At 49.1% G+C, this 23124-nt stretch overlaps 1 protein-coding gene across 2 annotated transcripts in view; it reads left to right on the plus strand.

Annotated features, from left to right (window-relative positions):
• The window catches only part of Vrk3 (VRK serine/threonine kinase 3), a 30160-nt gene extending 7558 nt beyond the window's left edge, over window positions 1-22602 (plus strand). The window contains exons 4-15 of one of the 2 annotated variants that reach the window (XM_028788837.1): window positions 1304-1453; window positions 3251-3445; window positions 4453-4517; window positions 6341-6407; window positions 7478-7562; window positions 8216-8321; window positions 9884-9976; window positions 11182-11389; window positions 12285-12405; window positions 15901-15959; window positions 20769-20928; window positions 22305-22602. In XM_028788837.1, the coding sequence (XP_028644670.1) occupies window positions 1304-1453; window positions 3251-3445; window positions 4453-4517; window positions 6341-6407; window positions 7478-7562; window positions 8216-8321; window positions 9884-9976; window positions 11182-11389; window positions 12285-12405; window positions 15901-15959; window positions 20769-20917 (1298 nt within the window). In that variant the 3' untranslated portion in view covers window positions 20918-20928; window positions 22305-22602. The remainder of the gene's footprint in view (window positions 1-1303; window positions 1454-3250; window positions 3446-4452; window positions 4518-6340; window positions 6408-7477; window positions 7563-8215; window positions 8322-9883; window positions 9977-11181; window positions 11390-12284; window positions 12406-15900; window positions 15960-20768; window positions 20929-22304) is intronic. The other variant, XM_028788838.1, reaches the window with a different exon arrangement.
• The last annotated feature ends 522 nt before the right edge of the window (window positions 22603-23124 follow it).

Below are 23124 nucleotides of genomic sequence, written 5' to 3' on the forward strand. Positions count from 1 at the left end.
GTGTGTGTGTGTGTGTGTGTGTGTGTGTGTGTGTGTGTGTGTGTCAGGCTGCAGCTTCCAGCTAGTTGAATTGCTAATTTGACCTCGTAGACCAAGTGGGAGCATCGCTCTCTCAGTTAACTCTTTCGTGATCAGGAGCTGAGGAAGCTTGGTGGAGGATCACCCTAGGTAATCATGGTTACCAGTGTGATGACGTGCTCTGGTCGGGCTTCTCTTTTATGCTTGATTTGGCATTACTGCTGACGTGCACTGCGATAACCACTCATGTCTGGCTATCACAGCACAACTTCACTTCCAGACTTGTCTCTACAAGTTTCCTATTACAAAATGGAGTTGGTCCTGTTAAGGGCCTACTCCTTACAATGAGTTTGCTGTGTTAAAACATTCCTTTCACCTTTGTCTGCTTCAGGAAAACAGTCTTTCACGTGTTTGCTTTAGCAAGACATCCTTTTCACCTGTATGCCCAGCAAAACATCATTTGACATAACTGACTTTCCAAAGAAAGTAGAAGTTTCCACTTCAAGTAGAAGATAAGAGCTGGGGAATTTATTCAAAAGCACGACACAGTGGCACGTACATGTAATCCCAGCACTTAGGAGGCCTAGGAAGGACAACTGGACTCTTCTTGAGTTTAAGATTTATCATATAAGAAGGCCTTAGCTCTCTCTTTTTGTTTGGTTGTTTGGTTGGTTGGTTTTTTTGACAGGGTTTCTCTATGTAGACCTGGCAGCCCTGTAACTCACTCTGTAGACCAGGCTGGCCTCGAACTCAGAGATCTGCCTTCTTCTGCCTTCCAACTGCTGGGATTAAAGGTGTGCACCACCACTGCCCAGCTGAAAATCTTTCTCTTAAACAAACAAAAACAAATTGTTGGGCCAGCATGATAGATCTAAGAATGAAAGTGCTTGCTGCACAAACCTGAGGAACTTCGTTCCACCCCTGGAAGCCACAGTACAAAGAGATGACTGGTTCCCAAAAGTTGCCATCTGACCTCCACAGGTACACCGTGGTATTTCAGTGTATCAAATTGTTTTATAATGTGAATACAGTCAATTAACATTTTCAAAAAAAGAAGTTGCTCAGAAGACACCAGAATGACAAGTGATGAAAGATGAAAAAAAAAAAAAAGAGGCTGGGCCAGTGGAGGAGAGACCACAGGAACCAGGCACTTTTGAGCACTGGACAGCAGACACAGCAGAGCTGTCCTGTAAAAATCAGAGGAAAGCACGGCTGACCCTGAGCACAGAGCGTACATGGAAGCCCCTGTCTTCAGAACTCTAATCTGCATTTGGCTCATCTTTAGGCTCCAGGAGAGACCTGAACTCCAGTTCTGAAACCTCCCCCAAGAAAGTGAAGTGGTCACACACTGTCACTTCCCTCCCATCCTCCCTCCATTCTGACTGTGACAGTTCTGGATCTGATGACACCTTGAGTTCTCCTGACAGAGCCACAGGTGAGAGCTGGGACTGGTCCTTGTCTGGATGAGACAAAGACAGGTTATTTGGCAGGGTGGGGACAAGGGCTGGAGAGATGCTTCAGCAGTTAGGAGTGCTTGCACTCAAGTTCAGTTTCCAGTATCCGTGTCTGACAACTCACAGCCACCTGAAACTCCAGATCCTGGAGATCCAGTGCCCTGCTCTATCCTCCACAGCCACTGTAGTCCTGTGAAAATACCCAGCCCCCACACAAACACATATATACATAATTAAAAATAAAATCTAAAAATTAAAACAATGGTTAAGAAAAGACTAGTGCTATTCCAACTGAAACATCAGTTAGTCATCCCTCCCTGCCTTGAACCTCTTCCCAGCATCTTCCCCGTGTCCCATACTTGTCTCTCCCCACAGAAACCTTTTATACCCTCAAGTGGCCCTATGGCCTCTTGGTCTCTGGGACCATGGCCTCGGCCTGACTTTCCTCAGTCCACAGACAGCACCTATTCCATCTGCTGTCATTTGTCATTCCGTTTGTTTTCTAGACAGTTTCTTTTGTTTGGGTTTTTTGTTTGTTTGAGACAAGTTCTCACTATATAGCCTAAGCTTGCCTGGAATTCACAGCAATCATCCTGCTTCAGGCTTCTGAGTACTGGGATTATGGGCACATGCCATCACATTCAGTTTTTGAGTAATTTCTTCATCTCTATCTTCCAGTTCACGAATTCTTTCTCCAGCCATGTCAAGTCTGAAATTTAAACCACATTGTCTTAGTAGGGTTTCCGTTGCTTTGAACAGACACTATGACCAAGGCAACTCTTACAAAAACAACATTTAATTGGGGCTGGTCTACAGGTTCAGAGGTTCAGTCCATTATCATCAAGGCAGGGCCATGGCAGCATCCGGGCAGGCATGGTGCTGGAGGAGCTGAGAGTTTTGTGTCTTCATCTAAAGATTGCTAGAAGACTGGGTTCCAGACACCTAGGAGGAGGGTCTCAAAGCCCACCCTCACAGTGACATGCTTCCTCCAACAAGGCAGCAACACATACTGTATCTCTAACTCTATGCCCCAGTAAACAGAAATGCCACTTGCGGGATGTCCACCTCTAAGCTCTGTTAATCTATTCCTTCAAACCAATTTGACTTAACCTCCAGCTGGCCCATCATACTCACTCACCCTGACCATTTAGAGGCCTGATCTCTTGGAGTATTTCCTGAGCATGTGGGCTTATCTGAGGACTCTGCCACCTCTGGTATACACGCCCTCATTGATCCACTCATCACTGATATTAGTCATGGTTCCATGTTCCTTGCAGCCTCTTTTCCTGGCCTGCATATTCTTCTTAAAAAGAACCATACAGGATCCATTTGTATCTTACCAGATACTGTTGGGCAAGAGAGCCTGTCTGGGGGCCCTTCAAGATCAAGCCTGAGTCTTAACACATTCCTGGGCACTTTGCAGAGATCAGCACATAGCCAAGACCCATTTCAGGATACTTGGGGGAGAATGTCTGTATCCAGTAAAACCCTTCTCTAATGTCCCCAGTAAGCTTCGCTTGACTTCTTCCAGCCATCGATCTCTTCTGGCCCCACTATCTATCTTGACTGCTTCATCTCAGATTCAATTCTGTCAGGTTATGTCTAAGTCAGAATCCTCAACACACTGGGAGGGGTCCAAACCTGATTCACGAGTCTCCAGTATTGTGGAACAAAGATTCTGCTCTGTGGGAGGTCAGGAAGAATTCCTAAACAAAAGCAGGGACAGTGCTTTGGGCACTGCTTCTCTCTATTCTCTCTTTATCGGGTCATCCCTGCAGGCACCTGGAGCAGACCCCTGACCCCCAAAGGCAGCCCAGTTTCCAACAGGCTGAGCCCTCGGACACTGAAGCGGACCCGGGTGACCACCTCACTCCAGGCTCTGCCCACAGGGACCGAGCTGACAGACCAGAATGGGAAGCACTGGACACTCGGGACCCTGCAGGCCCGGGATGACCAAGGCATTCTCTATGAAGGTACACACTGTCTGTCCCAGTGCACAGGGATGCTCCAGGCAATGCAGTACCACAAGGACAAGGGGTGTATAATGCCCAAGGACAGCAACTTTTCCAAGGAGGAAAGATGGGCTAGGGCTTGGGGTGGGGTGGGGGAGGCCACATAGAGCAGCTCAGACTCGGTATCCAGAGAAAAGCCTTATGGGAGTGAGCAGGGCAAGGGGTGGCCTTCAGGAACATGCCCCAGTCACCTCTCTCCTCCAGCTTAGCCCCACCTCCCAGTGATGCCATTATATTTGCATCCTTCAAAGAATCAATGCACTGTTAAGGTCAGAGCCCTGAGGACCTCAACATCTCTGGAAGTCATCAGAGTCATGCAGAACTGGCTTGCCCAGCCTTGTCTCTCCTCAGGCCCATCAAGTTGATGGTCACGATGAGGCATCAGGGCTCAGGGTGTGGTGAAGGTGGTGGAGGGTTAGAACACTGCCAGAAAGCCTCTTAGGGGAGAAGGAGGTGCATTTAGCCCACAGTTCTTGTTCATAATAACCCAAAAATTAAGGCAGGAACTCCAGGGGGCTAGTCACAACCTTAAAGAACAAGGAGAAAAATTGGATGCATGTTTGCTTACTTGTGATCTGCTTGTCTCCACTCTTAACAGTTCAGGAACCCTTACCTAGGGAATGGTGCCATCCACATGGCTAAGTTGTCCCATATCAATTAAGACACTCCCTTACAGGCCAAACCAATATAGACAGTCCCTCATTGAGACTTTCTTCCCAGTTAACTCTGGGTTGTGTCAAGTTGACAAATACTTGGCTAATGCAAGACTCTAGATTCAATCCTTGGTACTTTGAAGAGAGGTAGGAAGATAAGATGGGGAGACAGGAAACATGGAGGGACAGGTGTTGAGTACCAAGTACGCACTTCCCCATGGGAACCAGAGAACTGGTTCTTGGTTCTGAGCAGCTTGGGGATCAGGCTCTGACACTCCCCTTTGGTTCTGATGTTTCTCTCTTGCCATTCCACAGCTGAGCCCACTTGTGTTGTCTCCTGTGAATCAAGGACCCAGAAGTGGAGATTCTCACTCAAACTGGTGAGTGGTCCAGGAGCAAGCACCCCAGAAAGGCAGATGTGGGACTTTTTAAATTAATCCTTGACTTCTGAGCCCTGGTGCAGCCTGCGGAACCCACCCTAAAAAGAGGGTGCTCCTGGAATGTGACTCTGGGCACATTCCTTCCTCATTCTGGAGAGCAGAGATGAGGCTTGTCCTTACATCTGCCTCTGCTGCTTCCTGGCCATGGAATCCTGTCCCCCGTCAGCTTCAAGTTTCTGCATCAGTACAGCTAGCTTTCTGCGTCTACCTGCCCTCTGCTGCCCACTTCATACATAGAGTGTGACTGTCACATACTGTATTTGTCACCTTTTTGTCACTGTGACAAAATGTCTGTAAAACACATCGAGGGAGGAAGGATTTATTTGGGTCATGGTTTCAGAAATATGAGTCTGCCATATAGAGAAAGCGTTGCCAAGCAATGCAGCTCACTTGTCAATCATGTGGGAAGGGTGTGGCCAAGAGCAGCTCCTGTTGTGGCAACCAGGAAATGGAGAGAGTGAGAGCATGAGAAAGAGAATGTGGGGGTGGGGGTGGAATATGTCTGTGCAGGAACCCTGAGGCCTAGTGCCACTGCCGCAGAGTTCCTGGGTGACAGACCCCAGCTAAGTGGTTCCCTTGCACTGTCCCTGGATTCTATCAGCAAGCCTTTGAGGAAGCTATTGAATTCCAAACTTAACAGATGAGAAGAAAGGAGTGGAGAGAAATAGGGAGAAAGAAGCAGGAAAGAAAAAAGAAAGGAGTCAGGTTGGAGATGCAGCTCGGTCAGTATCGTACCTGCCCAGCATGCACAGAGTCCCAGGTTCCATCCCCAGCACCACACAAGCAGGAGTGCTGCATGCTTGTCATCCCACCACTTAGAATGTGGAGGCAGGAGGATCAAGTATTCACAGTCTTCAGCTACATCAACAGTTTGAGCCTTGGATATATGAGGCCATGTCCTAGAAAAATTAAGGGGATATAGAGGTGGGATTGAAAGGGAAAGGAAGGGAGGCCAGGAGAAGAGAGAAAGGGAGAAGGATGTTGGACAGAAACCTAGCTGTGTTTGGCACTGTGGTCATAAGAACCAAGCAAGAGTACTATGTATAACTAAAAAATTAGGCTAGACTGATTCATAGGTATGTATGTATGTATGTATGTATGTATGTATGTATGTATGTATGAATGATAGATACATGTATATAGATATATATGAAAAAGACCCAGTCTTTAAGAATATATGTATTTTATTTATGTGTATGAGTATTTTGACTGACTTGCATGTTTGGCACCCACAGAGGCCAATAGTGGGTACCAGCTCCCCTAGAATCAGGGTTACAAGTGGTTGTGAGCTGCCTGATAATAGGTTCTAGGAGCCAAACCTGGGTCCTCTGCAAGAGCAACCTGTGCTCTGAACCACTGAGCTGTCTCTTCAGCCTCTGATATGAACGCACGTTTGTTTGTTTGTTTGTCTTTGACAGGTTTTCACTACATAGACTAGGTTGATCTGGAAGTTCTGGTCATGTCCTCATTGGCTGGAACTTGATCATGAAACCATGCCTCATTGAAAGGGAGGCTAGAAAATTAAGGTTTTAGCTGAGGGCCACATATCTGGAAGCAAGTGTATGGATTTTGCCATAAGATAATCAAAGAGAGCTGGGCACTGGGAAGTAAAGCCTGCTCAGCCATGGCACTCCAGGAGCGGGGTCTGCTGTAGGACAGGATGAGACTGAATCTGCTGATGTGGCAGTGAGGTCTTCTGGGAATCTGTGGCTCTTGTCTAAGGGAGTTCGGTGTGACAGTGTCTGCTCTATTGTCACCCTCAGGACTCCAAGGATGGGCGCCTTTTCAATGAGCAGAACTTCTTTCAGAGAGCAGCCAAGCCTCTGCAAGGTATCCCACAGGAACTGGGCAGGGGGGTTGGGTTGGGTGACAGGATCTTCGAGGTATTTTATGATGTGACCAAAGACCTGAGTGTGCATCCCACCTGCATGCACAAGCCAGCCCCCATCACCCTCAGTCCTCCAGCCTGGGAGGACAGGTGGGGTTGATCTGTAGCAGCTCTGAGAGACAAGTGGTGACTGTCGTGAACATTGTGTGCTGGCTGTGACATCCAAAATTGTTAGGAAAACTTTTAACCAAATTGGTTACATTTAAAACCAAATTATTCACAATGCTTGGTGGCCACACAATTTTTCTGTGTTCTGTGAGCCATGGATCTGGGTTGTATAAATCTGTGAAAATGCCACCCTGCATGCTCTGCCTCTCTCCAGCTGCACTCAGTCCTGTTGTGTTGCTGCCGTGAGACTGGCCTGGTGGGGAGGATTTACGTCCTAGGTAGTAGCTGAAATGCCAGCCCCATGGCTTTCCCCTGGCCACCTGTACCTGGCCAGATCTCCACACACACAGTCCTCTGCTCTAGCACAGGGGCCCAGTGATGCTGTGGCTGTCTAGACTTCTATCAATCTTAACAGCTTTGCATGTATACTCAAAGATCACCCTGATCATCACTTCTTTGTTTTTGAGACACAGTCTCATGTAGTCCTGGGTTCTTTGAACTAGAAGTGTAGCCAAGGATGACCGTGGACTCCTGAGTAACAGGGTTACCAGTGTGCTCTACCACAGTAGCTTGTATTCAGTGCTGAGAACAGGAGATTATTGTACATGCTGGGCAGGCACTCTACCACCGAGCCCATTGGAGCCCTGCCCTGTTACGATTACCCTCTTCCCCTCATGCCAGCTTTGTGCATGCTTGCTCAGAAGTCACCTGTAGACATGGATCACATATGCCCACCTGTCCCCATCTCTTCTCACTGGCAACCACAAGCCTGTCATACCAATGAGGACCGATGAAGAGACCCAGAGTCTGGTTTTGGTTCTTTCTGTTTCTGGCCTAATCAGAGGCTGTTCCTTTGGGACTGGCATTGACCATTGATCTGACCCTGAGTCTCTGCCCCCTGCAGTGAACAAGTGGAAGAAGCAGTGCTTGGTCCCTCTCCTCGCCATCCCCACCTGTGTGGGCTTTGGCATTCACCAGGACAAGTACAGGTGAGAGCCTCCTCATGTGTTGCCTGCTCCCACCACCCCCACCCGATGTCCCTCTGTTGCCTGAATGGGTGTTTCTCAGGGGGACAAAGAGGGATTGGATTGCCTTCCTTCAGGATGGGACTATGCCTCATGACTAGGGTAGGGCCAGCTTGCCAAACGAGTTTTATTCAGCCTGACTTGCAGAGCAGCAGGTGACCAAAGTCCCACTTCCCTGTAACTGTGCTTTTTAAATTTTATTTATTTATTTATTCATTTATTCATTTATTCATTCATTCATTCATTCATTCATTCATTCAATTTGGGCAGCAGAGGGAAAGGGGAAAAAGCAAAGTGGAGAAGCAGCAGAGAGTGAGGGCCAAGAGACACCTGAAAGGCTCCCTGCCTGCGGAGAACCAGGATGGGGGCGTTGGTACAAGCAAATGGGCTTGTTTATGGATTGGGTGAGAACTAAGGGGTGAGGTATCTCAATCCCCTTAACTGCAGTATGAGAACTTACAGGAAAGAGGGACAGTGAACCTAGTGGCAGCAACACACAGCCGTAGATTAGCACTGGTGGAGACAAGTGTCCTAGCTTGCCCTTCCCAGTCTCTGTAGAATATCTTGCAGGGCTTGGCATCCCACATCTCCAGCTCCCTAAGTCCTCTGTCTTCTAGGTTCCTAGTGTTCCCCTGCCTGGGTAGGAGCCTTCAGTCAGCCCTGGATGACAACCCAAAGCATGTGGTTTCAGAGAGATGTGTGCTGCAGGTGGCCTGCAGGCTGGTACGTACCGTAAAATCATCCCACAGCTTCCCCATCAGGCTGATTAAGTGATCTTCATGGATGCACAGAGGACAGAATGCCAGTGATCTAGCCTGGTGGATGATGATGCCCCATAAGAACAACCAAGAGGTCCAGCCTGGAACAGAGGGTGCAGGGCATGGTTTGTGAGTTTGGGCTCTCAGGATAAGTGGGAACTAGCAAGGTGCTGGGATGAGGAATGGCGGTAGTGTACAAAACCACCTTGGTGATGGCCAAGGAGACCACTTGGGCCAAGGCTGTCTTAGTTACTCTTCTCTTACTGTGATACGACACTTAAGAAAGAGTGTGCTTTGGGCTTCCCGTTCCAGAGAGGTGAGTCCACGATGGCAGAGTGGCAGTAACAGCCCTCAGGCAGCTGGAACAGCCAAGCACTCAGGTCTTACAGCCACGAAACACGGCAGGGTGTGATGGGAATGGCAGGACATCCTCCAACAAGGCCACGTGTCCTAGTGCTTCTCAAACAGTTGCACCAACTGGGGACCAAGTATTCAAATACCCAAGACTATTTGGAGGGCATCTCACTCAAACCACCACAGCTTGTACAAAGACGTTACTCCTTCACTCCTTCCTATATTCACTCATTCATGCGCTCACTAGTCACCAAATACCGAGTTTTCTCTGGCTAGGGTGGAACAGAAGGCAGCCAATCCTGTTTTCATGACTTCATTCTCACAGTTAGGTGGACAGGGCTCTGGCAAACAGTTGGCTGTTAGAAATGACCTGTGCTTAATGAAGGAGGAGTCAGATCACACCACTGGAGTGACATAAGTACCAAGGGGGTGATGTGCTTGTTGGGTGAGGTAACTGTTCTAACTCAGTGTATAGTGGGTGGGGGGTCAGTGCAGAGAACAGCAAGTGACTACCAGGTAAGTAACGGGGTACTGGGGAGCCATGAGAAAGTTGGGTAGGTGAGGCAGAAAGACCCTCAGGCCATGTGGAGGTGAGCTGCAGTAAGGAAATCAGAGGCAAGATGAAAGCTCAGCTGGAAGAAGGTGGGGCTTGCAGAGCATCCCGGCCAGGGAAGGGAGAGACAGAAGACAGAAGAACAAGTGGTAGTTGACAGACAGCTCAGCCCCAGGATCAAGGAGGTGTCTGGAGAGAAGCAGGGTGTGACTGATACCCAGATGAACCTCGAGACACTCCAAAGCTTTGTGTAGAAGGTGGAGCTGGGCAGACAGGCAGGGACTCCTGGGGAGGGTTGTAGCTCAGCACCGGACCTCCTACCTAGAACCCTCACTGAAGGGCTTAACCATTTGCCTTCTCTCTTAGAAAAATTAGCAGAACTCTGACAGTGCTGGGTGCTGGTTATTGCTGTAGGGGAACGTTAAGTCAGCACAGAAGGTAGAGGGAAAGCCAGACACCAGCTGACTGCTGAATTCTTCACAGGCATGCCACCACAGTGAATGCTACCCTAGAACTTGGCAGGATACTCCATTCACAATGATGGTCCCCAGGTTGACAGCTTTGCCTCTTTCCTGTTTGTCATTGCTCTGTCATACCACCTCAACTCCTTCTTCCTCCAGCTGGATGCTCTGGAGTATCTCCATGAAAACGAGTATGTTCACGGAAACCTGACAGCTGAGAATGTCTTTGTGAATCCAGAGGATCTGAGCCAGGTGAGAGCCGAACCCCTCCAACACACATGCACACGCACACATGCACACGCACACACACACGTGCGCACACACACGCACACACACACGCACACACACACGCACACACATGCACACGCACACACACACGCACACACATGCACACGCACTTCTGTGGTGCTGGGGATGTGGCTCCATTGCCTAGCATGTATAAAACCCTGGGTTCCATCTGTGGCATACATACGCTGGGCACATTGGCACACACCTATCATCCCAGCATTTAGAGAGTGACAATAGGGAGCAGGGCCAGGTAATGTCTGAGTTCAAGGCCAACTTGGACTACATAGTGAGTTCCAATATATCCAGAGCTGTGTAAAGACCCTGTCTCAAACAAAACAAAGATGTTCAGTCATCCTCAACTATGTGTGGAGTTTCAGGTTAGCCTGGGCTTTATTAGTCTCCAAAAACAATGTTAGCATTTGGATCTGAGTCTCTCTCCAAAGGCACATGGTGGTGCTGTAGAACCTGAGGCAGGTGAGTGCTAGGAGTTCAAGCCAGGTTGAGAGAACAAAGCAGCTGTGTGTGGAAAGCTCTGTCCCCAGCTCAGTGTTCAGAGTTGGGGTTTGTGTGAGCCTTGATCAGAGGGCTCTGGCTCCACACGAGGCTTCTCGAGTGCTGGAGCCATCATTTGGTGTTGTCTTTACGAGGTGGTGAGAATCAGAAGTGGGGCCCAACAGCGTGTCTTTCAAGGGTGTATTTTTTTAAGATCTATTTATTTTAATTTTATGAGCATTAGTGTTTCACTTGCATGTGTATATTTGTAAGGGTATAGGATTCCCTGGATTCGGAGTTACAGTCTATTGTGAGCTGCCCTGGGGGTGCTGGGAATTGAACTCAGATCCTCTGAAGAGCAGCCAGTGCCTTGAACTGCTCAGCCACCTCTCCAGCCTGCCAAAGACGTATCTTGTCTTGTCCCTGTTTTCCCTCTGTTGCTCTCTACTCCCAGCCTTTGTAATGTGACAAGTCCCCACTCCACACTCGGTCCACTATAATGTTGGACCCAAAGTAAGGATGTTGCTGAATTTATGTCTAGCTTTCTGCAATCAGTAGTCATCCCCAAGTCGTCGTCTTTACAACTGTTGGGGTTAGGTAGGCAGCTATTGACACAGGCATCTGTACCCACACTGCAGCCCTAACCTCAGGTCTGTGTGCTTCCTCCCCATCCACAGGTGACCCTGGTGGGCTATGGCTTCACCTACCGATACTGCCCAGGTGGCAAACACGTGGCCTACAAAGAAGGCAGCAGGAGTCCACACGACGGGGACCTGGAATTCATTAGCGTGGATGTGCACAAGGGATGCGGTGAGAGGGGCTCCACCATGACATGCCTCTTACATGTTATGGTCACACCCATGGCCTCCACATTCTTGATCATGGGTAATAGATACCAGATTTGGAGGAGCATAAAGGTGCTGTGGTGGGGACTGGGAATATAGCAGTGTCATGGCCATGTGAGGGATTTGTTCCCTTCTTCAGAACCAAGGAGGACTGCATGGTGGCCTTTGAGTAGTGGGGATACGGGATCTAGAACCCAGGACAGTGGGCAGCTGGACAGGAATCTCATATTTCCAGAGACTCAGATTTCCATTGTGGCAGACTTGGGAGATGATGAGTACTGTTCAGGGTCACCTAGGAAGGGCAGGTGCAGAAATGGGGGCCATCTGCTGCTGTAGCATGAGGTCTTTGTGGTCTTGTGGGAGTTAAACATTGAACAAGAGGATCAGGTTATCCATGGAAAATGTGCAAAGAGGGCTGACAGCCCTCCACAGGTTCCCCAGCCCCTCTTTCTTGAATCTCAGTGTCACGACCATCCATCTGCCTGCACACATGCTGAGCATAAGAGGTGCCTGTACTGCACTGGGGACAGGAGGGAAAACAACTTAGTACACAGCTATCTTAAGAGTGAGTTAGGCAAAAGGATATTGCCCTGTTCCTCTCCTCTGCGATGAGGTAGCTCAGCACCACAATCCTTCCCTGCTTAACTATATGGGAAATGAAGTATTTGGGAGATAAGAGGCTAGGCCTGGTGCACAGGCACCCAGGGCTCCTTGGATAACTGTATTAACTAACAGAGGATGAACCATAGGGCAGTGGGGTGCTGGAGTGGATGACAGCAGCAGAGTATGTGAGAGTCTTGGGGAGTATAAGGGAGGCTGGGGACTGAACAGTGATGGCTAAGACTGTTTCACAGCTGGAGTGGAGAGCTGGGGACAGACACATGAAGAGGTGGAACAGTGAGAATAAGCCACCACCTCACCCCTTTTCTCCCCAGGGCCCTCCCGCCGCAGTGATCTTCAGACCTTGGGGTACTGTATGCTCAAGTGGCTTTATGGGTCTTTGCCATGGACAAACTGCCTTCCCAACACCGAAGAGATAACTAGGCAGAAGCAGAAGTGAGTATAAAGGTCTGCAGCACCCCGCACTAGCCAAGCACCCCTCAGGTAGGGGAAGAGTTCCGACCCCAGTGACAAGCAGAAGGGATGGGTAGGCAGCCACTCACAGAGCCACAGCCTTCTGGCGCCTCAAGTGAATTCTCTGCCGTGCATTCCAGCAGGAGAGAGTTTTGGGCTCTGAAGCCATGCCACCCAGGATTAGCTTCTGGCCCACTATTCTGGGTACTGGGTGAGTACCTTGACTTCTGTGAGCCCTGGTGTTCTCCCACTGTAAACTGCTATATAAGTAGCACCTGGGTCACAAGCTGTGAACAGTTAGGGAGTAAACATAGTCTGTATAGGATTCCATGCTCATTGCAGGCAACATGCCACAACTTACTCACAGGCTGTAGTCTTTGGGCCTATACCTCCACTCAGTCACCCTGCCTCCATACTTCCAGGATTAGTGCCTTGGCCTCAGCATGTGAGTCTTTACATCTTGACAGTTGTACTTTAAGTGGTTGGTAAGGATAGAAGGCAGCCATTGTGCTGGCGTTCAGCACCAACGACAGCTACACGTTCCTGTCGGTGCCTCCGAACTGCCATTCAGCACCTAGGATAGCGGCAGGAAGCCTGCTTTGGAACTGGAAACACCACACAAATGGCTTTGAAAGGAGGCACGATGCTGTGTGCTTCAGCACCAAGGACGGTTTGATGTTGATCGTGGGGCTTGCTCTATTGTGAGGAAATGTGGCATCTGCTAGGTCCCTAGGGTATTGCTTCAGCACCAAGGACAGCAGACACCAACCCTGGGGAATCCCTGAAGGTCCTGAACCCGGATCGTCCAGGATGGCCTTCACAGGAGACTGAGGTTCTAACAGAGGTCAGACTTCCTGGCTGTGTCCAGAAGTGTTAGCTGGACCCTGGGAAGAGGAGATCTCTGAGAAAAGAGTGAGCAGTCAAGGGACCACCACCAGGCTGCCACACTTCCTGTTCTTAGGATACTTTGGCCTGCTTGGTTAATGTACCCCCATCGTCATATCTGCACTTACTCTCCGGTTCCAGCCGCAGCATGTAGTGTTGTCTCCACAGCAGTGGAATAGTTCCCTTTTGAAATGAAATCCAGTGGAGTAAACAGATGGCTGGAAAGCAAAAAGATCAGGAGTGACAGATTAATGCTCCTGTTTCGTAGATCAGGGACAAAGCAGGGAGTTCACAGCCCTGCAGCTTCAGTTGGTGTGCTGACGTATGTCTCAGGCAGAGCCTCGAGTCTCCAGCACGCACCTAGTTTCCTTTGTCCACACTCTGTCCCCATGTGTCCTGGCAACAGAGACTGTGCACTGAGTGTCCAAGTTATAGCGGTGCCGTAAGCAATAAGGAATGCTGCGTGACCAGCCTGGCCTTAAGTATGGACACCGAGGCCATGTAACAGGAAGCAGCCAGAGCAGATGAAGGTGGTGGCCTGGGGCAATAAGTGAACAGAGATACACTCTTCCCAGCTTGGAGAAAGCATTTTTTCATGGGGGCAGGTGCCCCCAGGAGTCTGCAGGTAGGCTTGGGGGAGGCAGGTGTTTGATGTCTCTGCATTCATTAATTCATCCACCTAGTCAGCCAGTTTGGTTTCCTGAGGGCATCCATGGGCCTGTCTGTGTGACTGAGGTAAAGCTGCTTTAGTCTCCACACTGAGGTTCCCCTGGGTTCCGTCCTCTATTCCACCCCCAATTCCCTGTAACTCTTGAGAGAACATCACCGTGCAACACCGTGAGAGAGCCCCCACCCCATGTAGCTTTTCCTTTCCTGAGACTTAGATGAATGGGCCATGCTTCACAGATAGGGTCTGTGCTCGCTACGTGGTGCAGAACAGAATGAACATGCTGGCATCCTGGGGCAGAGATGACGTGGATTGAAGTCCGCCATGTGGAGAGGTTTGGTGCAGTAACCCAAGGGCTGCCAAGGAGCAATGCTAAAACATTGCCATTCCCTACTTGTCAGCATATCTCTAGGATTGCACTGGGTGGGGTGTGAGGTTATATGTGTGCACACGCCTGCATGACTGCCGAATCCAGAGACCAACCTTAGGTGTCATTTCACAGGTCCCATCAATCCTCCTGCCTCAGCTTCTGAAATTTCAAGTGTGAGCACTGTGCTTGGCTTCACTTGGAGTAGGAAGAAAGGAAACAAAGGAGAGAAACGAAGGGAGAAAAAATAAGGATGAGAGAGAGAGAGAGAGAGAGAGAGAGAGAGAGAGAGAGAGAAGGAAAGTTAGATCCTCCAAGTAAGACTTTTTTGGACTACTCCTGGCTTCCCGCTTGTCCTGGGGCTGTAGTCAAACCTGGCTTTTCCTGCACACCAGCATTGCTAGGGCATCAGAGTATGCAAGCACCCGTAAGGGACTGGCAGTTTCTGCCTAGTGCAGTTCAGGGAAGCTTCCTAGTTTACCAACCACTGCACTTTGTCCTAAGAGGAGAACAGCTATCTGCCAGGGACTGGGGTCAGGGTAGGAAAGGCCAAGCCAGGTGTCCTGTTTGTGTGTTTTTCTAGACAGGGTTTCTCTGTGTAACCTTGGTTGTCTTGGAGCTTGCGCTATAAACCAGATTGTCCTCGAACTCACAGAGGTCTGCCTGCCTCTGCCTGGGATTAAAGGTGTGCACCACCACTGCCTGGCAAACCAAGGGTGTCTTAGTTAGGGGTTTCTAATCCTGCAACAAAACAGCAGGACCAAAAAGCAAACTGGGAAGGGAAGGGTTGATTTGGCTTACAGTTCCACATCGTATTGGAACCTGGAGGCAGGAGCTGGTGCAGACAGTGCTGCTTACTGACTTGCTCCCCCTGGCTTGCTCAGCTTGCTTTCTTATAGAACCCAGGACCACCAGCCCAGGGATGGCACCACCCACAGTGGGCCCTCCCACCCTCGATCACTAACTGAGAAAATGCCTAACAGCTGGATCTCATGGAGGCATTTCCTCAACTGAGGCTCCTTCCTCTCTGATGACTCTAGCTTGTGTCAGGTGGACACACAAAAACAGACTGTACACCAGGCATCACAGTAGAATGGGAAGTGTGAGGGACTGTGAGGCCTGTGGGTCTAAGAGCATGGAACAGGGAGGACATGATGGAGGCCAGGCCACGGGGAAGCCACAAGCAGGTTGTGAGCTTGGAGGGACAGCGCTGGGCCTGGTGAGAGAGTGCTATCAGACCCTTACGGAATCACCGAATCAAGAAGCCTGAAGTAGCTCCATAGCCAGGACAGACAGGGCATGGTGGGGTCTGAGAAGCAGGAGGGTGGGGCTTGAGAAAGTTTCGATGGTTGCAGGAGAGGTGAGATGAATGATAGGAGCCAGCCTGGCAGTCTAGACTGGAGAGGCAGAGGGGCCGGGGCCTTGGGGCAGGAGCCTGAAGTCTTTCCTAAGTGGTGTGTGTGTGTGTGTGTGTGTGTGTGTGTGTGTGTGTGTGTGTGTTTAGACGATACTTCATCTTTAACGCATCACTCTCCTTCCCATATGTTTCTCCCTGAAGGTATCTGGACAACCCTGAGCTCTTTGTGGGACTGTGTGGCCGCTGGAACAGGGCCTCAGGTATGTCCTAAAGGGGAGGTGCCAGCAAGCCTTGTGGCTTGGACCCTTTCTTTACCATGTTTTTCTTCTTGCTTGCCCACTTGCATGTGTATTGTGTATGCTTCCTGTCGGACACAAGCAAACGTAAAAATATTCAGTGTCTCCCAATAGTAACAGGGTTGAAACCATATACATAATCCTTGAGTTGTTTGGGCTGGGAGTGGAATCCAGGGCTGGTGCATGCCGGCAAGTGCTCACCACTGAGCCGTTTCCCCTGCCTTTACACATACGTTTATTTTTCATTTATTTTAATTGAACTTTATACGTTGCATTTATTTGATTTGATACAGGGTCTCCTATACCAACCTAGTCTGGCCTCACACTTGCTGTGCTTCCCCAGGCTGGCCTGGGAATCCAGGTCATCCCCCCCTTGAGTGCTGGGATCACAGGCAAACACCATGCCTACATACACATACCTTTTTTTTTTTTAGCTTTTATTTATTTTTACTTGTATTTATTTGTATTTTGTATGTATATGTCTGTGTGTCCCAGTGTGAGTGTGGAGGTAAGAAGACAACTCCAGTGCTCTTGACTGGGGATCTTGTGTGTTCTGGGAATCGAACTCAGGGCGTCAGTCTTGATGGCAAGTGCCTTTACCCCCTGAGCCGTATTGTTGGCTCTGTTATTTTTTAATAGAATAGTATTAGCCAGTTTAGGTTCCTGTTTTTCCTTGTTTGAGACAGTTAGATTGTGGAGGTTTCTTACGTTAATACTTGTATGATTTTGTTGTTTGAGACAGGGTCTCGCTTTGTAGCCCTGGCTGGCCTGGAACTCACAGAGATCCACCTTCCTCAAATGCTGAGAACAAAGGTGTCTGCCACTACCTCCGGCCATTTGTAGGCTTTGGTCGGGTTTTTGTAATTAGAAAGTACATCATTGTCTTTAACACTGAATTATAGGTTGGGAAGGTGGCTCAGTTGGGAAGGTATACTCAGTGTAAGTGCCTGAGCTCAGATCCCCTGAGTCTACATGAAGCTGGTGCAGTACGCACTTCTATAAGCCCAGTGCTCCCACAGCAAGATGGGAGGCAGAAAGAGAACTACTGAAGTTCACCAGCCAGCTAGCCTTGTGTCCACAGCAGCAAGCCAGGAGACCCTGCTTCAGACAGGGAGGTGAGGACCAACACCCAGGGCTCTCTGATATCTGACCTCTACATGCACCTGTGTGTGCATGAACATGTTTACATACATGTACACAGAACGATTTTAAAAACTGGGGCGGTGGTTTTGTAATCATGAATTAATTTTAGTGGGAGGAAGGCTAGAGAGATGGCTCAGAGGTTAAGAATACATGCTTACTGCAGCTGGGCAGTGGGACACATGCCTTTAGTCCTTCTACTCAGGAGGCAGAGGCAGGCAGATCTCAGTGAGTTTGAGACCAGCCTGGTCTACACAGTGAGTTCTAGGACAGCCAGGGCTACACAGAGAAACTTGTCTCAAAAACCCAAGAGAGAGAGGTGGGGGGGGGGGGGGGTACTGATTTTCCAGAGGACCTAGGTGCTATTCTCAGAACTCACACAGCAGCTCATAGCCATTTGTAACTCCAGAAGGATCCAGAGTGATCTAATGCCCTCTTCTGTCCTCTGTGGGCAGTGTACACACAGATTGTACATGAACAGACATACATCATAAATGAATCATTAACATTTTTTAAAAGTACAATGAGAACTGTGGGTGTGCTGTATAGTAAGGCGCTTGTAAAGCAAGTGGGAGGTCCCAGTGACCCTCCTCCAAAACTTACCACCTGAACTGTGGATTATAAGCAGTGAGAGTCCACACACACACACACACACACACACACACACACACACACACACCTCCCTCCCCCAGCTTCCCACAGTAGCCTTTGTTAGAGCTAAAACCAGATTTTTTTTATAAAGCTTTATTTTATTTCATGTGTATGACTTTGTTGTCTGCATGTGTGTCTGTGCACCATGAGTGTGTAGTACCTGTACAGGCCAGAAGAGATGTTAGATCCCCTGGAGTAGGAGTTATAGATGGTTGTGAGTCAATGTGGGTGCTAGGAATTTAACCCACATCCTGTCTGTTAACTTCTGATCCATTTCTCTGGCTTGGGTTGGGTGGTATATGGCTCTTCTGCTGGACTTCAGGTACTTCAGTGCAGCGCGGTCTCAGGCTTACTGATTTGTGTAGATTTTCCCTTCTGCAAGTCACTGGGAGTTCCAGGGCCTCAGCCAGATAGGTTTATCTCTGCTGAGCGGGGTTTCCATGGGGTAGACTCATCAGCCCAGAGCAGTCTAAGGCCAGTGCAGGAGGTAGGAAGTAACACTCAGTGTGGGGGTTGGGACGACAAATTCAGGGCAGTGGGGAAAGAGCACTGTCATGCTGGCCTTGCTCACTTCGTCTACTGCCCACTCCTGTTCTTATCCAGCATATTAAGAATTTGAATCCCAGCACTCATGTGAAAAGCCTGCACAGCCATGTGCACTTCAAATCCCAGAGCTGGCAGCAGCTGAGACAGGCAAATCATTGGGCCTCAATGGCCTGCTACTCTAGCTAGATCAGTGAGCTCCAGGTTAGTGAGAGACCCTGTCTCAGAAAAGAAGGTGGGGAGTGACGCTTGAGAGGGAAGACAGCTGCTATTGACCTCATTCAACACACACAGACCTGCACATTCAGAGCAGTACACACATGTATCATAAATACACCTGAAAATTAAGAATACCGCCGTGGGGCTGTTGACGTGGCTCAGAAGGTAAAGGCCCTTGCTGCCAAGCTTGATGGCTGGGGTTCAACCCCAGGAGCCACGTGGTGAGAGGAAGGAATTAGTACAAGTTGAGCTCTGCCCTCCACAGACACAATAGATAAATGTTAGGGGATACCATTGGGATGGAGAGAGCTCATCAGCCAGCGTGTTTGCTGCTCTTGCAGAGATCGGAGTCCAGTGCCACACCGACACTGTGTGACTCCAGTGCACTACCCTGCTCTCTGAGGGCACTCTCCACACGACACTTACTCATGCAGACACACACACATAAAAATGGATACATTTTTTACAGGTGCCATCATGGCAGGTGTGGTGGTGCACACCTTCCATCCCAGTGTTTGAAAGGCAGAGACTGGGGGATCTCTGTGAGTTCTGAGTCATCCTGGTTTACATAGTGAATTCTAAGTCAGCCAGGGCTATATGGAGACTGTCTCAGAAAAACAAAACAACAAAATGGTACCATCATGGTATTGGCCTGTTTCCCCAGCATTCAAGAGGCCAAGGCAGTAGAATTATTAGGAATTCAAGGGCAGCTTGTGCTATGAGGTGAAACTTTGTTTGTTTTTGGGTTGGTTTGGTTTGAGATGGGGTTTCTCTGTGTAGTCCTGGCTGTCCTGGAACTCAGAGATCCGCCTACCTCTGCCTCCCAGCTACTGGGATTAAAGACATGTGCCACCATGCCTAGCCAGAGTGAGACTCTTTATAGACTCCCAGCCCCCAAATTAAATTATGAAAAAGCCCTTTTCTTTTAAGCTGTCTGGTATAAGCACCTACACTTACTTAGAAGGCCAAAATTACTTGATATAACTTGTAAGAACTTAATCCAGGCTCAGATTGAAAGAGTCACAGCAAGACTGAGGCTGTGACAACTTTATTGAGAATAATCACACTTTTTATACCCTTATAAGAAACCAAAGCCAGGCAGTGGTGGTGCACACCTTTAATCCCAGCACTTGGGAGGCAGAGGCAGGTGCATTTCCCAGTTCGAGGCCAGCCTGGTCTACAGAGTGAGTTCCAGGACAGCCCGGGCTATACAGAGAAACCCTGTCTCAAAAAACCAAAGAAAAACAATGAAAGAAAGAAAGAAAGAAAGAAAGAAAGAAAGAAAGAAAGAAAGAAAGAAAGAAAGAAAGAAAGAAAGAAAGGAGAAAAAAACAAACAAACAAACCGAATATAGTGTCATTTGCCAGGATCTATATGTGTGCAATTGCAAGCTATACAAGGTACACAAGATTAATGTCTAAGACCAATTGTTCTGTCAGGCTTCTACGCTTCCTTGACTTCTGAGGGAACGTACAGAGAAACACAAAGTGGCCTGAGTGCTTTATTGGTCTCTCAGGAACTGTAAGGCACCTTCTGCCCTAGGAGCCATGGACTCTTAAAAACATAGGAGTCTGAAAAACATGTCACATGTCTCATGAGGCAGCAAGACCAGGCCAACTCCATGGTTTCCTGCAGTGTAGCACACCTGTTTTGTGCTGTTTAGTACTGTTTTGTGTTTTCCAATGGTCGAAAATTTTTTTAAGGGCTGAAGAGATGGCTTGGTGGTTAAGAACACTGGCTGCTCTTCATGAGGACCTGGGTTCATTTCCCAGCATCCATATGGTATCTTACAACTGTCTGTAAATCCAAGATCCTGTCATACAGACATACTTGCAGGCAAAACACCAATGCTCGTAAAATAAAGATAAATTATTTAAAAGAAAAAATGATTAAAGGACACATAATTTCACATAGGGCTTGCCTGCCGCTGATGCTGGTCACCGTGGTGCCCACGGCTCCCCTCTGCTCCCTGGCTCCTGTGTACCATGCTCACACTCCATTCCTGCCTCAGCTGGAACCTGCAGGTCCCATGTTAGAGGTGTTGGGAAGTATACCAGTGAGAAGCGGGTGAGGGCTGGTGATGACTGGCTGGTGAGCACTCTGGTGCTCCCGTGATGCTTCCACATGGACAGCAGATAGAAGGACTCCCAGTGGCTGAGCAGGGGACTGCAAGCAGCACCTCTCGGGCCTCACCTGTGCTTTTGGTTGTCTTGACCACAGAGACCCTGCAGGAGTACCTGAAGGTGGTGATGGCCCTCGATTACGAGGAGAGGCCGCCCTACACCACGCTGAGGAACAATCTAGAAGCTCTGCTGCAAGATATTCGGGTGTCACCCTATGACCCCCTGGACCTCCAGATGGTGCCTTAGGTGGAATCCAGGTGAGGAGGTTGTTGACTTAGCCCCTTACCCCACCCAAGCCTGTGAGGGACTGGGTACCCCAGCCCTTGGTATACCCTTGGTTTTTTCATGGGCTCCTGATGTCAATTCCAGAGGAATCCAGACAGCTGGAATTCAGCTGGGTGATCTGTGATAACTAGAAAATTTTGAGGTCACCCAAGTGTGATGGTGCATACCTGTTATCCCAGTTGTGAAGTGGAGGCAGGAGGATCAGAAGTTCAATGCTAACCTTAGCTATATAAGAGTGTTTTTTTAAAGCCAAAACAAAACAAACAAGGAAACAAACAAACAAGAGAAATTGGTGGAATTGGAGCTGGAGTTCAGTCGGTAGAGTGCTGGCCTGGCTGGCATGCTAGAGGCCTGGGCTTCATCCCTTGCAACCCATAAACTGGACATGGTGGCATACAGATGCAATCCTAGCACACAGGAGGTAGGGGTACAGCTCAGAAGCGAGGCCAGACTAGGCTACGTGACACCCTCTCAATCTGTCATGAGTTCTGTAGAATGTCCCATAGTAAAGTTGTGTCCCCAAGTGGAAATTCCCCAAGGCCATGCTCTCTCTCAGAGCATTTGTTTGTCTCATTGTGGTTGGCTGCAACCAAAAGCTTGTATAGCATGCATGTGCAAACACAGACACAGATATACACTCATGCCCACACACGCACACGCACACACACACAAGAACATGTAGGAATGGGGAACTATGCATTTGGAGACATTTTGGCTGACACAGAAATGTCCCATGCATGGAGCAACAGAGAGGAGAAGGCTAACTGATCACTGCAGGGTGCAGCCAGCCCCACCTCTACCCTGCAGTGTCATCTACCAGATACCACTAGTGTCATGAGTGTGTCATGAGTGGTACTTCCTGGTAGCAGGCTCTCTCCTTATGCAGCATCTTCCCCTTCCCAGAGTCCACCAGGCACCGCCCACATCTCTCTTCCATAGCCTCCTTAGACCTTTGCTTCTGTTAGTCTCAAGACCTGGGACACTGCCCCTCTTTTGTTGTTTGTGTGTTTGAGACCAGGTCCCACGAAACTCAGGCAATGCTCAAACTCTGTAGCTGAGGCTGGCCTTGGTTCTGATTCTCCTGCCTCTAGCTCCAGAGTACTGGGTTCAGAGCCTCTCACACCATCCTGGCATTCCTTGATGCCAGTCACATTCACCTCATGTCACCTGCTCCCTGCCCGGCCCTGCCTCCCATCAACAGGATGACTGGCTTCTGAGTGGCCACTGTCTCAGGCCTCAAGGCTGCTTATCCCCTGTGTTGTTGATATATCCCCACACCTCCCAGAAATGTGGCAGGAGGGAGGGGCCGAGAGCCTCTCCCTTAACAACCATGTTTATTGTTTAACAGAATTTCTGACTTGCAGCTTGAAGTAGAACATGAAGTAGTGTGACTCGAGGCCTGTTTGAACTCAGAGCTCCTGAAAGAATCCCTTGAATGCATTCTCGCTGCTCCCTTAGGAAATAGAAATCAGCACTTGTGTTGGGGAACCTGAGTCATGTCCCGTAATGTGAAGCTCCTCCTGCTCCCTCAGCCTCTGCAGTTGAGGATGGAAGTAAGTGGATGCTGGCAGCTGCAGCAACCACTCCCTAGGACCTTCCTGCCTTGGGCATTCCTGTGATGGCATAATAAACTGTTTTTAATCAAAGCCTGGTGAGTCCAGTGTTCACAGAAGTTCTGGAAAAATCTTCTTCCTGCTTATCTTGGTCTTTTACTTAAGAATTTCAGCTGGTCAGAGTGATAGTGCACACATGCAGCCCGTGCTGCTGGGGGTGCCAAGGCAGGAGGAACACTCAGCCCAAGGGGCTGATTCCAGCCTTAGCACACCAAGAAAATGTCACTCAAAAGCTTCCAACTTGTCTATTCCTACTTTCCTGAAGTCAGCCACCCACGCAGCCAGTATTACACTTCTCCATCTAGCCACCGTCACACCCTCCAACCTACACATCCATCCATCCATGCTTCCATCCATCCATCCATGCTTCCATCCATCTATCCATCCATGCTTCCATCTATCCATCCATCCATGCTTCCATCCATCCATCCATCCATCCATCCATCCATCCATCCATGCTTCCTTCCATCCATCCATCCATCTATCCATCCATGCTTCCATCCATCCATCCATGCTTCCATCCATCCATCCACCCATCCATGCTTCCATCTATCT

This window comes from Grammomys surdaster, unplaced genomic scaffold (assembly GCF_004785775.1).
Source record: "Grammomys surdaster isolate TR1022 unplaced genomic scaffold, NIH_TR_1.0 125769, whole genome shotgun sequence".
NCBI classification, from domain to species: Eukaryota; Metazoa; Chordata; class Mammalia; order Rodentia; family Muridae; genus Grammomys; species Grammomys surdaster.